At 32.8% G+C, this 19032-nt stretch overlaps 1 protein-coding gene across 2 annotated transcripts in view; it reads left to right on the forward strand.

Annotated features, from left to right (window-relative positions):
- LOC115883136 (neural cell adhesion molecule 2-like) overlaps positions 1-19032 on the forward strand; it is a 472691-nt gene that overhangs the window by 356739 nt on the left and 96920 nt on the right. For both annotated transcript variants that reach the window (XM_030901447.1, XM_030901448.1), the window contains 2 exons: positions 15101-15264; positions 18668-18803. In XM_030901447.1, the coding sequence (XP_030757307.1) occupies positions 15101-15264; positions 18668-18803 (300 nt within the window). The remainder of the gene's footprint in view (positions 1-15100; positions 15265-18667; positions 18804-19032) is intronic.

Consider the following 19032-nt stretch of genomic DNA (forward strand, 5'->3'; position numbering starts at 1 on the left):
CAAGACCGAACCTGAGATGGGACCATGATATTAGGAAATTATCAGGAATAACTTGGGCCCGCATAGCCAACAATAGACAACAATTACAGAGAGAGTATCTAAATATGTGGGAGAGGGTACACCATAATTGGAAATGGATGAATAAGCTGAAAATTATATGTTGTTGATACAGGGTGTCACTTAAATTTATGCAAAGTAGATCTGTTATTGTTAACTGAGTCTCGTTTTCATTGTTAACTGAGCGTTACCACGGTTTTAGATAAACACGTGTAACGTGCCAAAATTTCACTAGACTAATTTATTTATTTTTCTCAATAATTTAACGCTAGTTGATATTATTATTAGCCTGAAATATCGATCAGTTCAATTCAGTAAACCAAGAATAAATAAATCGTACTTACATGTCAACAAAAGTAATTATTCCGTCCTTATTTTTAACTAAACATATTTCACACTTAATAACATTTTATTTGCAGCACAAAACTAGTTCGATTTAATACAATCTAATATTTATTTTAGCCGAATTAGATAAAATAAATCTTTCCGCCGTTAATTCTGTTTATTTACTAAATACGTAGGTTAGGAATTTTTGAATTGAACCGTCAAATATTTATTTATATTTTTATTAACATTAACTATTAGGCAACCCAAAATTTACTTTAATAAATTGATTGTATATTTTTGTATTTTAATTAATCAACAGTAATTATTGAGCCTATTGTCCCTTAGTTAAATTCATTAAATTTATGTTGATCTATTTTAATTTTTTAGTAAAATTTTCTAGGCATAATTGTCTTAGTAAAAATATCGTATCGATCAGGCAAGTGAGTCATGCGCAATATCTCTAGATGGTTATTATTTATTCATTTTTGAACGTTCTGATAAGCAAATTTCCGTATAACTTTTATTAATCTCGTTAACTTTATTTATTCTATTAATTATATAAATTATTGATATTAACTTTATTTTCCTTTAACATATAACTTTTTCTTCGTGTCTTTATTCAGCTCATGGTTGGCAATCCATATTTTATCAAGGGTTCGTGTTTTTATCTGGCTATTTCTTTGTTGCAAAAAAGGTTTTCGTTTTTCTTGGAACTACCTTGGTTTGGTCACTTTATGTTCAGCTAGTGTGAGGTACAAAGGCCTCTCGGTATTTTTGTCAAGTTCTTTTGATTTTTACCCTTGTGGGGATTTTCGAGTGTGCCTCAAAAATTATTGCAGCACCCTATCTTACCTTTTGTTTTTTTGGATGGTGCTACAGTTTACCGGTGACGGGATTTTCACCTCAAAAAGCTGCCGTGGGTCAACCAAGCAGCCCGCCTTTTTTCTCATCGAGCACCCCATTCCATCCAGATGAAGACCTAAGTTTAATCACTTGAGGATTCATAGAAAACCCTGAGTGAGCAGGTAAAGCCTATTTTTTATATTAATACATTTCTTTCCGCTTTTTTCTTCATAAAAAAACTCTTCTTCTTTTAAAAATCTTTTTTTATGGTATCTCGTACTATGGAGAAACTATAATATTATTTCTCCGTAGGGTTTTTCGTCTGGGCTGAAGAGGTTTTTTGTCTGGGCCGAAGAATTTTTTTTGTGTGGACCGGAGAAGTTTTTTCGTCTGGACCGAAGAAGTTTTTCTTCTGTGTTGAAGACATTTTCTCTGAACCAGTTTTTTTGTTGGAGCAGTTTTTTTTTGCTGTATCCATTTTATTTTTCTGGAGGAGTTGATAGTCGACGGTTGACAGCTGACAGCCGACGGTATCTACCCAAGATATTAATTGAGAAGATAATCAACTATTTGGTATCGTACAATTCAATTTTTATTTTTTTATGTTTTTTTTCTATCTTACGATTTAAATTTCATTGGTGCCTACAAATACTGACCGTAGATATATTTTTTTAACATTTTATTAGAATAAATTTTCACATACTATAATTCTGCCAGGTAAAATAATATTTAATTTTTGTTTTCCTCTCTTTAATTTTTTTTGTCAATTTAATATAGCTGACATAGTTTCTTTTTATCTCTATTTAAATCTATTAATTTCTTTTTTTTTATCGATATCTGAATCTATTTTTGTAATTAGTAGTTGATTGTTGACGACAAAGTAGTTGAATAATTATATAATTAATTATTAATATTAGCGAATTAGTTGAATATTATTTATTTGATTTATTACTTTGTTGATTAATTTGATATATCATCTGAATTTAGTTGCGCTGATATATACATATATAGTTTTTTTTGTAAATCTTACGTGATCACGGAAGGTACCAATTTATTTGCGTAATATTACTATTTCCGTATTGTGATATATATTTTTCTTGGTGCACAATTTTTTTTATTTATTAATCGCTATTTCTATTTACTGTTTCCTATATTTACTTTTTATATTTCAATAGAGGGTACTGAAACTAATCAGTTCCTTTATTATTTTTATATTTCCTTTGGCCCTATGTCTACATAATTCTCTAAGATCTTGACTTTTTTTTGTTTATTTATTTATTTATTTTTTTATTTATGTATTTGTGGAACTTGTAAGGCCCTAAATACACCTTGGGGGATTTCTGACTTTTTTTTCCGTCTAAAGTCAGTGGCGCTCTTAACCCGCCCCTACTCTCCGAATTTTCTGAGCTAGGGCATAAATTTGTTCGCGACTAGACCCCTGCAAATTCCGCAAATATTTATTTTTAATCACTAACTAATATTTTTTTTTCTTCGTATTTTTTTATTTTTTTTTGTACAATTTTCTTTTCTATTTTTTTTTAATTTACAAGAGCCGAGCTAAGGCCAAAACGCGTGACACACGTTAACATTTAACGTCACAATTTCTTTCTTCAATTGTATGTTTAATTGTGATGAGTTTTTAAAGATAGTTTAATAATGGTGAAGACTGAGAATCCAAACGGCCCTTTACATGCAATTAGTTCATGCAACCGAAACATAAATCAAGAAACCAGACAAAAAACATTTATTAAAATTTTACTAGTTTCTGAACATGAATTGACTAGAAAATTAACTTGTCTACTAATCAAGTTGATATTATATGTAAAATTAATTCAGATTCTGAATTTCGGAATTTCAGAATCATTTATAACTTTGCGAAAAAATTAGCCACTTTGATTAAAGTCCTTTATAAAAACATATACTGATAAAGAGGCATATCTACACCTTACTGTAATAATTCCTTGATGTACCAGGTCCATTCATCAATCTATATTTATATTTACTCAACGTTTTCGGTTTTCTCATTTTTTCACACTCCCCACGAAAGCACCATAATGGAATTTTGTAAAGAACGTCGCCTAAGCAGAATCTTTCGAGTCTACCGCTTCCGAATACAAATGAGCGGCGAAATGTTATTTTATAAATGCATTTTTTTGTCCGCCGGGGACGCCAGCGACGGGGCCCTAATTGATTTAAGCGCGGTCGTTCGCCATCGAAATACCATTAAATTTTAAGCTCCGTCGAAAAATCCATATTAATGCGGATTGAAGCCGCCGAGGATTTTCCGATGAAAAAAAATTGTTTTACAATCGGAAGAGAAAAAATATAATACGTGAAGGAATTAGGGAATGCCGTTTTTTTATATTTGTAATGGAATTATGGGAGGAACGTAGGGATTTAAGAAGCAATTTTGGAAAAAAAATCGGAATATATTTTTTTAGCCAACTCTAAACAAACGTGAGAAGATTTCGAATATTACCAATATTGACTCAGTTGTATGGAAATATCAGAAACGTTATATTTAAAACTAAAAAAATAGGTTTATTTTGCGGTGACAGTGCTATATCACCAATAGCAATGATTGCATGACAGAAACTTTGGTCTTAAACTATATAAAACAACCCCAGAGTTCCCAACTGGCAAAGGTATACGACAGGGAGACGTAATATCCCAAAAAATACTAGAAGAAAATTTCCGTCAACTAGAGTGGATCAACAAAGGATTAAAAATAGGTGGAGACTCTTCGTTCTAATAGCCGATAGCCGTGAAGAACTACAAACACAAAATAACGAACTCCATACAGCCAGCAATCAAGTAGGTCTCAAAATGGATTTAGTAAGAACTAAAGTAATGTACAGGGTGGGTCAAATTCGACGCTTTTAAATGGAAACACCCTTTTCTATAGGAGATTGTAGCGTTTTTTAAACAACTGCCACTGCGAACGGCAGCTTTTTATCGGGAGAGCAGTCGTGTCGGCTAAATAGTCGGCTAAACCAAAAAAGCTCGCGAAACAATACACCTGGACTAAAAAACCAGAAAAACTAATAAAACAGAGCAATCATCATCTCGCTATGCACGCCGCTAAAAAACTCAATGCATCTGCACATTCTATACAGACACTGCCAAAATTCACTAAAAAAAACTAAAAATGATATAGATGTCACCAAGACAAAAATATCTCACAATACAAAAAGATCTGAACATGACACAAGTGTCATCAAAAAAATATCTCTTCAAATAAAGAGAGAAAACTAGAACTCCAACTGAACTCAAACTATTGACGCGTTTTGACACAGATATAGTTCTTCGGAAACATTGCATTGACTATCAGATCTAGTAAAAACTATTAAAACCAGGCAACAGAATCCGAGAACAGAAATGTCAAACGTCAATCCTCCATAAACTTGAGTCACAAGGGCTAAATCGCTCAAATAACTCAAAAACAATCATCATATCAAATGATGACAACACGTTAATGATCTTGGACGTCTCCAAAAAAAATCATTAACAACCAAAATGTTCACAGTAGCCTCCTGCTAACTGTAAACCATAAATACGACAAGTGCTCCCGCATATGTCGTCTGCAACACTGCAAAAAATTTAATGTCCTCCTGACATTAAATCACTAAACGGTAAATGTCTGTATGAAAAGTTATTCGGCAACTATCATAACAGAACAAGTACCAAACATTCCTTTGACACGTACAGCTGCCAAAAGAAAACAAAACGATACCTCACGTATATAATATGACAAGTCACCCTCGCCATACACTCAAAAAAACTCAAAAGATACACTTCCTGTATCAACATAACAGTCCTAGTATAACTGTCACAACAAAAAAACTCAAAATGTACCTAAAGTACCAAACAGGACAGTCTAACAACTGTCGATAGTAACTGACAACACTGAAGGTTCAGATGATGAAACATAGTGAATGCGATACTAAATAATTAAAATATTGGCATAAAAAACCTTGGCGTAGAAACCTGAAGGTAAACTAAACAATAGACGAGATGTGATTAACCCTGACGTACTTCTATACAAAAAAATAACAACCCTAGATTTTAGTTTAGCAGCTCGCCCTAACAGTTATCGATAATCACAGAAACTTGCAAAATTAATTGCAATCAATTAATCAACACAAACAAAATCAAAATGATCAAGTTGTGACCACACAGTATAGTAAAATTATCAAATAGTAATCTCAGCTAAGAATAACGTTTAAAATTTATATCAAATTTCAAACACCTAGAGATATAAAAAAATCAAAGTCGAAAATTTAATGCTTGTCCACCCTGTATAGGGAAAAATACAAACGAAAATGTCTGTAAATATAAAGTTTCAAACTTTATCAAATGTCAAACACCTTGAAATTTAAAAAATTTCAAAGTCACAAAAAAGTATTGACCACCCTGTATAAGGAAGTCCCAACAATAGATAAACTTTCAAGTTTATCTACCAAGAAAAAATTTTAAACAACTATTAAAAAAAATTTTAACCCCAAAGAAAATTCAGGTCCAAGCATTAAATCTTGACCGCCCTGTATACTAGGTTCAAAAATATATCAAAATATCAAAAATATCAAAAGACACAGCTGACACATCTTCGTTATATGAAATTGTCCAAATTCCATAGACCCAAATAATAATAAATAGAAATATCAAAAATAAGAAAGAGAATAAAAATTTCAGTCCTAAATCGTACCAGGAAAACAACAACTGTTTCCTCGTCGTGGATAAGGTATTTCACTGGAAAGAAAACTAATTAAGAACAATAAACAAAAAAATACAGATATTGGGCGCCAGGCATGTACAGAGAAAGAAAACACAGTTGTATAATACTTAAAACTAATGACTAGATTTATTCATGACGTTCTTTGCTGATACATGATATTCTAGAGTTCTAGTAAATATATAGTGGTTATATGACAAAGAAAGTGGTGGTAAGAGTCGTACTAAATATCAATGAAAACAACTACGATAAAATACAGGACATGTAAAGTTTAAGAGAAAATATGAAATGTAGCATTACTTTAATTAATTTAATATATTCCATATGATGCTAAGTCGAAGATGTTACAACCTGTAGATTCTAGAATCTATGTTTGATTATCCATCTATTAAAATAGTGCAATAATATCTATAAAAGTAATACCATTACAAGACGTAATGCACTGAAACCTAAGATCTAAATTATATTTTAAAGATTATATCGACATGAATGTTCTTAACAATCTAACCACTGAACATAGTCTGTACGATATTACTTAAGATGTACGTTATTGTTCAAGGCTGAAAATGTTTTAGATGTTAAATGTAAAACTAGAACTTAAATATACACTTAGCTGTTCTTTTATGTAACCTTGCTTCAAACAGTAGCAGCGTGAGGTGGTCTAGCATCTCTGTACTGTCTGTCGGCGATCCTGTTGGTCAAAACAACAAAAGGGGCCAGATTGAGGACACCATGAATCCTTACAGCCGTAGCTACTGACTAGGCTTAGAAATGGGAGTGAAGCAGCATGGGACTCAAGCTACATGGACGCTGTGGCACTTAGATGTAAGAAAAAATCGTTCTTAATGGGGACACTCGTCCACAGGACATCTGTACATAAGGTAATGTCTGTACATAAGGCACTACTCGTACCTTGGAAATAGTCCGTACCTTGGACACAGTCCGTACCTTGGACAGAGTCCGTACCTTGGAAATAGTCCGTACCTTGGGCACAGTCCGTACCTTGGACCCTAAAAATATGAAACTCTTGTTTAAAACCAAACAAGGTCTAATAAAGAAAATAAACCTACCTCGAAATACTTCCGAGGGTTCAATAAATAATAAACAACATGTCCTTTCTTCCATGTGACATTCTGGAGGACAAAAGAAAAGGGGCGCCAACGTGCCAGCAAAATACAAATACAAGTTGGGACATCCGTAACTCTACCCTGTAGCCTCGAAATAGCAGCTGATTCAAATTATACAGCAAGATTTAAATAATCACTATTTCTAAAAGCTGGAATACAACAGAGCGTCAAACCAAAGTGAGGTTAAGCCCGGAGAGTTGACAGAAGCGATGTTGACAGCGCGCGCCTTCACAGAATAGTAACAGGGTTGTGTCGAACGATCACAGGGTTGGCGACTAGGGAACGTAAAAATTACGCGTCAAATAAACTATCCGGCCTGAACGAGAGGGAATCCGGTGATGATAGGCCCAGACATCATATATTATATATAAAAAAGACATGTAACGAACTAAAAACGTTACAAGATAGACAAAAACTAATATCGGTGTCTGGAGCCCAATTTTCATCAAAAACATGATGGTGAAAACCTCACATCAATATCTGTTACCGTTTCGGAGTTACGGGGTCTTTTTCAAAAATGTGCATTTTTAACAAATCGCTGTAACTTTTTTGCTATGGAAAATTTTGATTTTCTATGAAAACATTTCCGAAGCACCTTTTTACGTAGAATTTCATGGTTTAAGTATAATTTTTTTAAAATTAATAATTTAAGAGTTATCAACAGAAAAATTGATTTTTTATTTGGGACACCCTCTATATTGTAATTAACTGAAAAGAATTAAAAATTACCATTCCAAAAATCTAGCACACTTGATATTTTGTACAGATATACAGAATTTTTAAAAGTTCGCCACTTTTAACTAGTAGGCTTTGGACCTCTTATTGATGATATGCCCTTAATGGAACTCGAAAACATATTTTCCAGTAAGACGACGCACCGTCTCTGAACGCTGAAGTTATCAGCAAATTTTTGCAGCCAATTTCAAGAATAATTGAATAGCTAACCAAGATCCCAGCTGTTGGCCGTCGAAGCCGCCTGACTTAGTGCCCATGGATCTAATCCTATGGATATATTTGCGGAAGAATAAAGGTTCCCTATTCTTCCGTATAATTTAGACAAGAATTAGAAATACTTAGCAGTTATGAGAGGGTATCTTTTACCCCTACTGAGTTAATGAATTCCGCGAGAAATGTTCAAAAACTGCCTCGTCTGTCCATAACAGAAGACGGTCGATATGTCGAACACCTGTAGCAAAATCTCATGTCTTGGTTTGCTATTTATTTTTATTGTTATTAGATATAGTTTAAATGCGTTGATGTTGGTTAATATATTTTAAATTGTTATAAAATTCTGCATCTCATAGCAAATATTTTCGTTATAATTGATGCTCACAGCTAGATTTTTTTGCATTACAGCCGGTGTTCAAAGCCTACTTATTTTTTAAAACGGGCGAATTTTTATATACTCTATATCTCGAAGAGGAATCGAGCAAAATATCAAGTGTGTTATATTTTTGGAAAGGTAATTTTAAATTATTTTCAATAAATTAAAAATATACAGGGTGTCCCATATAAGAAATCAAATTTTCTGTTGATAATTCTTAAATTATTAATTTTAAAAAAATTATACTTAAACCATTAAATTCTACGTAAAAAAGTGCTTTGGAAATGTTTTCATAAAAATACAAAATTTTCCATAGCAAAAAAGTTACAGCGATTTGTTAAAAACGCATATTTTTGAAAAACACCCCGTAACTCCGAAACGGTCACAGATATCGATATGCGGTTTTCACCATCATGTTTTTGACAAAAATTGAGCTCCGGACACCGATATTAGTTTTTGTCTATCTCCTATAGAAAAGGGTATTTCCATTTAAAAGCGTCGAATTGACCCACCCTGTACAATGAATTAGTAGACAGAAAAAAACATTCTAATAAATAACACAAAACTGTAAATAGTAAAAGAATACATACTTTTGGGACAACTCATACACAGCTCGGGATCTCTACTATTAGAAATAAACCGAAGAAATAATTTAGCATGGAGTACTTATATGATCGCTGAAAAATCGCTGTGACTTTTTTGCTATGGAAAATTTTGTATTTTTATGAAAACATTTCTAAAAGACCTTTTTACGTATAATTTTGATAAAATTAATAATTTAAGAATTATCAACAGAAAATCTGATTTTTTATATGGGACACCCTGTATATGTTTAATTCATTGAAAAGAATTTAACATTACCTTTCCAAAAATATAGCATACTTAATATTTTGCTCAATTCCTCTTCGAGATATAGAGTTTTTAAAAATTCGCACACTTTGAATAAGTAGGTAGAGTTCAAAAAAATTCTACCTGTGAGCAGGACTTAAAACGAAAATAATATTTACTACGAGAGATGCAGAATTTTATAACAATTTAAATTATATTTAACATCAACACATTTAAACTATATCTAATAACAATAAAATTTAATAGCAAACCAAGACATGAGATTTTGCTACAGTTATGGACAGACGGGACCGTTCTAGAACATTTCTCGCAGAATAATTTCGCTGAATTCATTAACTCAGTGGGGATGAAAAATATATATAACTTTCGCATAACCGCTAAGTACTTCTAACTCTTGTCTAGATTATACGGGCAATTTAAAAATAAAAACCTTTGCTCTTCCGCAAAGGTAAAAATCTATAGGCACTAAGCTCGGTGGCCTCGATGGCCAACGGCTGGGATTTTGGTTAGCTATTCAATTATTCTTGAAATTGGCAGCAAAAATTTGCTGATAACTTCAGCGTTCTGAGGCGGTGCCTTGTCTCGCTGGAGAAATATGTTTTCGAGTTCCATTAGGGGCAGATCATCAATAAGGGGTCCAAAGCCTACTAGTTAAAAGTGGCGAACATTTAAATATTCTGTGTTTCTAAAAGGAGTATAACAAAATATCAAGTGTGCTATATTTTTGGAAAGGTAATTTGTAAAAGGCCTTTTCAGATAATTAAAAATATATATATTGGGTGTCCCGAATAAAAAATCAATTTTTCTGTTGATAACTCTTATATAATTAATTTTTTAAAAATTACACTTAAACCATTAAATTCTACGTAAAAAGGTGTTTTGGAAATATTTTCATAAAAATACAAAATTTTCCGTAACAAAAAAGTTAACAGCGATTTGTTAAATATGGACATTTTTAAAAAACACCCCGTAACTCATAAACGGTAACAAATATTGATGTGCGGTTTTCATCATCATATTTTTGATAAAAATTGAGCTCCAGACACCGATATTAGTTTTTGTCTATATCCTATAGAAAAGGGTGTTTCCTTTTAAAAGTGTCGAATTTGACCCACCCTGTACACACTCCCATGGCAGTCTAGAAGAAAATACACAACTAACAAAAAAAAACAGAAAACACAAAAATCTATCAAATTCTGACAATGAAAACAATATAAAGAATGGTTTAGTCAAATTTGCTATCACGAAAAACAGAAGTATAATTATTTATATATCAATTCCTTTAAATGTCTCATTTCCTTTGACGTGTTCTTCTTTAACCGAACAGCCTTTAAATAACCTTTAACACTTCTTTCGAAAACGTTTTAATATAGAGCTAAAGCTGGCAGTAAATCTTCGGGACCGATATATTGTGGCCCTACGTGTTTTATTTGCTAGGCCGGATGCTGCGATGCATCTTGCTGCGGTTTTTGCGCTAAACCGAACAGAGTCTGGTCGCTTTGCGCCGATAAATATGACGCGACGTGCTGATTTACGGCCTTTTGGGCTGAGGTTTAACACGGTACTATGTTTAATCCTTGATATATTTCCCAGTCTAATGATGTGATAATAGTAAAAGAGTTTCAAACAAAAATTTACCCATTTTTATATTTTATATTTTTTTATATTTGATTTTCTCATTTTTGTATATTTTATTTGGTTTTATCGAAATAGTTCCTTTTTGATAATTAATAAACTCATCGGTAAAATAGGCCCTATCTATATCAAGTCTATATCATACTTAGTGACAAGGCAATGGTTGTACAGACAGGTAACCGCGTTAAGTTAAATTGGTACTCTACCCACTATTTTTTGCCGCCCCCACACAATAATAAAAAATCAAGTAATTTTTCACACCCAATACAAACAAAAAAAAATTGGCGCCGGGAGACACGTATAGCCGCCCATACTAAAATATGTTAATATCTCGAAAACTGCGACTTTGACTGATTTTGATGTTATTACAAATTTTGTTGCAAATATTATTCCTAATCTTAATTTGAAAACCGCGTTTCGCTAGCTACTGTAATTTTGGAGTTACGATTTTTAAAAATTTTTAACCCCCTCCCATACCCCCTTACTAACCCCTACCCCCACCAAAACTAATGGCCAGATCCTCAGGTGCCACAGTATTTTTGTGCCAAATTTGGTTAAAATCGGTTCAGCGGTTTTTCAAATATCGTGTTACAGACGGACAGACAGACAGACAGACAGATAAACACCATGAAAATATTTTGTATTTAGGTCATTTATGACCCAAGTAACTCATTTTGAGTGGAATTAAAAAAAAATTTTTTGCCGATCCTAATAGCCTACCATACCTATTGGTATGGTCGGCTAATAAAAATTTTGTTCCCACAAAGGCCTCCTTTACCTGAAGATATGTGTTTTAATATTTTTGCCCTTACCCCTTGCCTTGTTTTAATATTTTTTCCCATACCTATTGGTATGCGCGGCTAATAAAAATTTTGTTCCCACAAAGGCCTCCTTTACCCGAAGATATGTGTTTTAATATTTTTGCCCTTACCCCTTGCCTTGTTTTAATATTTTTTCCCATACCTATTGGTATGCGCGGCTAATAAAAATTTTGTTCCCACAAAGGCCTCCTTTACCCGAAGATATGTGTTTTAATATTTTTGCCCTTACCCCATGCCTTGTTTTAATATTTTTTCCCATACCTATTGGTATGCTCGGCTAACAAAAATTTTGTTCCCACAAAGGCCTCCTTTACCCGAAGATATGTGTTTTAATATTTTGCCCTTACCCCTTGCCTTGTTTTATATTTTTCCCATACCTATTGGTATGCTCGGCTAATAAAAATTTTGTTCCCACAAAGGCCTCCTTTACCCGAAGATATGTGTTTTAATATTTTTGCCCTTACCCCTTGCCTTGTTTTAATATTTTTTCCCATACCTATTGGTATGCTCGGCTAATAAAAATTTTGTTCCCACAAAGGCCTCCTTTACCCGAAGATATGTGTTTTAATATTTTTGCCCTTACCCCTTGCCTTGTTTTAATATTTTTTCCCATACCTGTTGGTATGCTCGGCTAATAAAAATTTTGTTCCCACAAAGGCTTCCTTTACCCAAAGATATGTGTATATTTTTGCCCTTACTCCTCTACCTATGTAACAATTTGTATTAGGAGACAAAATATCAAAGAAAGTCGAAGAAGAAAGTTGTTCAGAATATTATTTAAGGCATACCCATGTATTATGTTTCAAAAATATACATATACTTTCAAAAATATAGGATATTTTTCAGACGAATTTTTAATTTTTCTGAAAATTTTCAATGTTTCTCGCTAAAATTACATAAAGTAAATCCAGCAAGATTAAATCGTAACCAGGAGATATAGAAAAAACTCTTTTAATGGCTTTGGTCTTAATTTTTCTTTGCTGCACTGTAAATAATCGTAAAAAATAAAATGTAAAATTTTATGATTTAATAATAAATTTTAAAAGAACAACAATCCAATATAACATATCAGATAATTGAAGAAGTCTATAAAGTTACTTTTAATAGTTGTTTGTTTTTTATAGACTTCTGTATCAAAGTGGGTAGTCTAATTTTTATTCGCTTTTTAATAATATGCTAAAAATGTCGAAGGCGAATACATATGACGTATTTTTTGAGCCGCTCCGATCTACCCCTTAAGCGGCACCCCTACTCACTCGAAAATCTTAAATGGCAACACCCCACTTGTGGCGCCTTTTTGGAAAGCCCATGAAAATGCTAAACGATGATCATAACGTTTTTAGGGTGAAATTGAAAAACTACCCCTTACACGAAAAATTAGGTGGACATTAATGAAAGAAGTAATTTTTTCAGCATAAGTTACAATTTTGGACCCAGCTAAATTAGGCAAATGAGGCATTTTTTAAACCACCCCGACGCACCCCTAGGTGCCATCCCCTCACTTCTAATCTCATCAATGCCATTTTTAAACCATTGCCATTTTAAAGCTAAAAATAAAAAATGTAGATAATAAAAAAAGCAACACAAAGATGTTTTACTAATTGTTCAGCCTAATTTTGCGATAACGCAAATTCTTCCTTATCATCTATTTTCTTTACTTTCAACAAACAGGAATCTTAAAACGGCATATCTTTGCGTTTTTGCACTGTCTTCTATCGATTTTCAATCGTTTGCAAATTTGGTGGTATTTTAAACGTTTATTTGATTCGCTTATTTGAAAGAAAGATGGTTTATACTGTGGAAGAAAGAATTCAAATAGTTTTTCTTTATGGTGGTGAAGGTATGTGTTATTTGAGAACGGCCCGTGCTTTGAATGAGAGAAATCCGGACAAAAACGTCAGTCACGTTTATGTTAGAGATTTGATTTTAAAGTTTCAAGAAACTGGGTCGGTCAAAAATAAAAAAAGGATAGGGTCCAGGGCACTGAATGAAGAAATGCAGATGGAAGCTATTGGTATCACAATCCAGAAGCATCAACACGCCAGTTGGCATCAATCACAGGTATACCTCGAACATTTGTCATGAGAGTATTGAAAATGCACAAATTACCCCTACAAAATGAAGATTCTGCAGGAACTTGGCGACGACGATCCAGATAGAAGGATTCAGTTCTGTGAACTAATGACGGAGGAAATTCGAAGGGAACCTTCACTCACTAAAAATATTTCTTTTAGTGATGAGTGCTCATTTTTTTAAACGGAATTGTGAATAAGCAAAACTGCAGATACTGGAGCGATGAGAATCCGCATATTGTTGTTGAAGGGCACACCCAACATCCCTAAAAGCCCAATGTTTGGTGCGGAATACTAGGCGATAAAATTATAGGTCCATTTTTCATTGACGGAAATTTGACTGGTGATGCTTATGTGGAAATGCTGAACAATTTGATAGAGCCAGCCATTGTAAATGAGGTTGAAAATCAAAGAGATTTGGAAGGAAATTTAATTCTTAATGAAGACCTCATACACTTTCAGCAAGATGGAGCCCCTCCGCATTATTCTATTGTCACAAGGCGGTGGTTGGATAGATATTATCCACGGCAATGGATTGGCAGAAGGGGTATGGAACAAAACGGCTGTCATTTTGAGCAATTGTTAAAATAAATTATCATTTTCAATTTCTTTCAAATTGTCACACCTACATTTCTTATCACTACTTACCAGTAATTGTTGAAAGAAGACAGAAGTTGAAATCTGTAGGACCTTCGTTTAGCAATTTCAGTTAGCTTTCCAAAGAAGTGTCACAAGTGGGGTATCGCTATCTTGAGATTAGAAGTGAGTGGGTGGCACCTAGGGGTGGGTTGGGGTGGTTTGAAAAATATCTCATTTGCCGCATTAAGCTGGGTCCCAATTTGTAACTTATACTGAAAAATCACTTTTTTCATTAATGTCCACCTAATTTTTCGTGTAAGGGGTAGTTTTTCAATTTCACCCTAAAAACTTTATGATCATCGTTTAGCATTTTTCATGGGCTTTCCAAAAAGGCGCCACAAGTGGGGTGTTGCCACTTAAGATTTTCAAGTGAGTAGGGGTGCCGCCTAAGGGGTAGGTCGGGGTGGTTCAAAAAATACGTCATATGTATTCCCCCTCGATATTATAGAAACGGTTTTTTTTTTATATCTTTTTTGGTTTAAGAGTTATAGCCATTGTAAATTTTCAGTGGCCCACCCTGTATATAAAGAATAATAATATGAAAATTTCCTATATATTTTCTTGGTCTATAAGTTTGCCATCTACATCAAAAGATTATACTAGAGTGTGACAAATAGTTAATGCTTTTATTACACCATAATTTGTATATGTTTCAATGATTTTTTTTGTTGCAGGTCGTCCATCTCAACTACAGAACTGCTCATTGTTAAATCAAACAGCAAATTCTCTACAAGTGGAATGCGTTGAAGGATATGACGGAGGCCTAACTCAAAGTTTTTATATGGAAATTTTAGAACTACCTAGTTTAAGGTCTAGATTTAATTTAACTACATACAAGGTAATGATATATGTATTTTAACCATTTTTTTTTATTTAAATTATGCATAGTATTCATATTACTTTTAAACTGCAGAAAACTTGTTTTTATCATCTTATTTAAGTTAATAACCTAAAATATTTATTACTTTTATCTACTTTTATATAAAGCTTATATTTTTTAAAAACAGTATAGTTTATTCAAGAATAGTACATTTTTATCCTGTAAATACTAAAATCCTAATACCATTCTCTATGTTACTTATACAGGGTGTCCCAGAAATGAGTGCAGATATTTTAAGAGGTGGTAGATCTGGTCAAAATAAACATATTTTCTCTTTACCATTATTAAAATAAATTGAAAATAACTGAGTTATTTAACTTTGAAAATTTAAAAAAATAATCGCAACATTTTGAGAACCGCCGGCAGATATTGCCAGCTACATCCAATTACCCGGATCAAGCCCGGATTTCAGTTAATTCGACGCACTGTGTTGCCATATGGACAAGAAAGTATATGTTTACAAGTAAGTCATAAAATCACAACACCTGAGGAGTTTGCAGAGATGCATTACATTTTTAAGATTGTGATATTATTACATAAAATAAATTAAAAGTTAAATGTTTAAAAGTTAAATTGAAAAAACTTACCCAACATTAAAAAAGATACTTATGACAGATCGATGTAACTGCGACAGTTCTCTTTTTCGATACACACTTAACTAAAATACACTTCATTGTGCTGCTTTACTTGTACGTGCTATTATAAAAACTGCTAAAATAACAGTGCCCATTTTTAACTTAATACATTATTTTCGTATAGGCTTATCACAATTTGAACCACTGATTTACAAAACACCTTGAAAAGCACACATTACACATTACTTTGCATATCTTTCTGAATGAATAAATGTTGAGAATTATTGTCTCTTACCGCCACTTTACGAACTACTTTCAATCTAAGAAAATACATGTTTCACTCAACAATTTTAAATACGTATTTTGCTTTTTCGCTATTTTTTCGATGTATTTCGACAATTCCGTCAACAGCCCAACCACCCGTCGGCCAAGACAGCCACGCATTACTGGTTGGTAACTGCTCACTGCTTCTTTGTCGCGCCGGCGTGTCGAGCTTCGTCATGCGAGGTTGCCGTAGTTTCAACAATTTCAAATTCAAGACACTCGAAGCAATCAAATTCTTATTAAATTTTAAAATAAAACAGAAAAACATGAAAGGAAACAAACAAAACACAAATGAATTGATAATTGATAAGGTCACAAAAAAAAATTTCTAAATTGTTTATCGTAATTCAGAATTCAATATATCGAAAACAGCCCGACGAATAATCAATTCATTTTCGTTTTGTTTGTTTCCTTTCATGTTTCTCTGTTTTATTTTTAAAATTTAATACAAATTTGATTGCTTCGAATCTCTTGAATTTGAAATTGTTGTAACTACGGCAACGTTGCTTAACATCGTCGTCTGACGCAAGCCTGCCACGACGGCGCGGCTCAAAGGACCAGTTCACACGTGGCACTCTTGGCCAACGCGCGACGGTCGGGCTGTCAAAATACATCGAAAAAATAGCGAAAAAACAAAATACGTATTTAAAATTGTTGAGTGAAACATGTCTTAAATTGAAAGTAGTTCGTAAGTGGCGATAAGAGACGGTATTCAAAGTAATGTGCTCTTTTCAAGGTGTTTTGTAAATCAGTGGTTCAAATAAAACAGAGAAACATGAAAGAAAACTAATATTGAATTCTAAATTACGATAAACATTTTAGGAATTTCTTTTTTGTGACCTGGTTGTGAATAATATGATGGTATCATTTTCGTAAACGTCATAAACGTAATGTTTTAGTTAATTTTCGGTGGTTTTTGTTAAGTTTTCATTGAAAGGGTAAGTACTAAAAATAATTAATGTGTTTTTTTTTCTATAATAATTGAAAAATGAAAATTTGACATTCTTAATTTTTGAGTAGAAATTTTTCTATGAATTTATAAATGTAGAACTATGTAGAATGTGGATAACATAGGAGGTTACAACACTGCATGGTTTAGATACACCGTAGAGAAATCTCAGGCGAATAAACAAGTGGCACTAAAAAGTTTTTTCAAATTTCCCGGAAAATGTCAAGAAAAATTTAAAATTTTCAACATTTTTTTTTCGCAAAAAAAACCTCATAGGCGTGTTTCTGGGGTTGAACTATACTACCAGTTAAAATATTTGCACTTATTTCTGGGACACCCTGTATATAAACCCAAAAAATAAAATGGGATTCTGCTTTTAGTCTAAATGTACTTTCTTTTTGGGAAAAATATTTTTTCTCCAAGTTCTTGAACCTTGTATTGAAATATTCTTAAATTAATTTTCTTGGGACATTAGGTTCCGAAAAACGTTGAAATATGTTTTTATTTTGTTTAAAAATCTTTATTTATTCTATGAACAAACGTTTCGGCCAACATTATAGCCTTCATCGGTGTTATATATCACAAAAGACTTGACAAAAATTAGTATCCAAAAACGAACAATACAATATATCACAGCACAAAAACATAATGCTCAGTAAAGTTAGTCAAGTATACATTTATGACAGAAAAAGGAAAATACATAATTTTGTTTTAAGTCATTATTAAGCCGATTTACATTGCTTATCCGTGGCTGTATCGTACTGATCGTACTGCTTTAAACAAATTGAAAACAGAATTCAGCGTTTTCGGAACCTAATATCCCAAGAAAATTAATTTAAGGATAATTATTATATTATATGACATTATAGTATATAGTATAAATCAAAATTTAAATAAAAACTACTTTTTACGATTTTTGATAAAAGAGCACGCCATTGGAAGACCAAAAAGACAGATATGCACACGAAACAGCATTGACATTTATGTACCCATATCTTTTAAACTCACATAAAAATGTTAAGTTGAACTTTAACATCTTTAAAGTAAATGTGATTGTAAACAAATTAAGTTTTATGAATCGAGTATTTTGTCCCTCTTATATGTTCATTACTTTTACGTATATGCGACATCAGTTTTAATAAAAAGTTACATTTGTTACATTGAAAATTATACAACAACTGTTTCTTTATTGAATTCAAATTTATTTTTAATATAGACATTAATGGAGACAATTTTACCACTCTCTGGGTACTATAGGTAACATAAGTACTTAGAGTGAGGTTTAAGTAATTTGAGTTTTGTAAGTTAATGAAGAAGCAGATCAAAATGATTAAGTAAAAAGCAAAATAAGCTGTGGATCAATTGCTAAGACTACTAAGATGTCAAAAACCAGTCACAAATTGATCATTTCATAATGCAAAACTACCGTCAAAATCGGATACATTCCGGGTTTATTTTGGGTCGTAGTTCTCTAGTCGTATCGGACAAAAAGCTAATGTTACTAATGTTCCAGGCGCCTGTGTTCGTCGCCGACGGCCTCGATCCCGGAACCACCTACAGGATCATGCTGTACGCCGTCAACAAAAAGGGTCGCAGCGAGGCGACAGTGATTGATCCCGTTACGTTCAAAGGCGTGGCCAAGCTACAAGGTGAGTGGTGTTTTCGTAGGGGTGATCTGTTTCCAAATGGGAAACATTTTCTATTAAATTGAAATACAAGTGAGAACAATGACGCAAGCTTGAAGATTTCGATTTGGTTGATGGGATAATGCTTTAATATTTTGCTTAATGTGAAATAGTCGAATCAAGCACTAACAATGATTGACAAATTAAGGGTAAAATTAAAGGATCAATACTTCTAGATTTTATGAATTCAAAT

The sequence above is a fragment of the Sitophilus oryzae genome, unplaced genomic scaffold, assembly GCF_002938485.1.
Source record: "Sitophilus oryzae breed Bouriz unplaced genomic scaffold, Soryzae_2.0 scaffold_1816_pilon_pilon, whole genome shotgun sequence".
NCBI lineage: Eukaryota > Metazoa > Arthropoda > Insecta > Coleoptera > Curculionidae > Sitophilus > Sitophilus oryzae.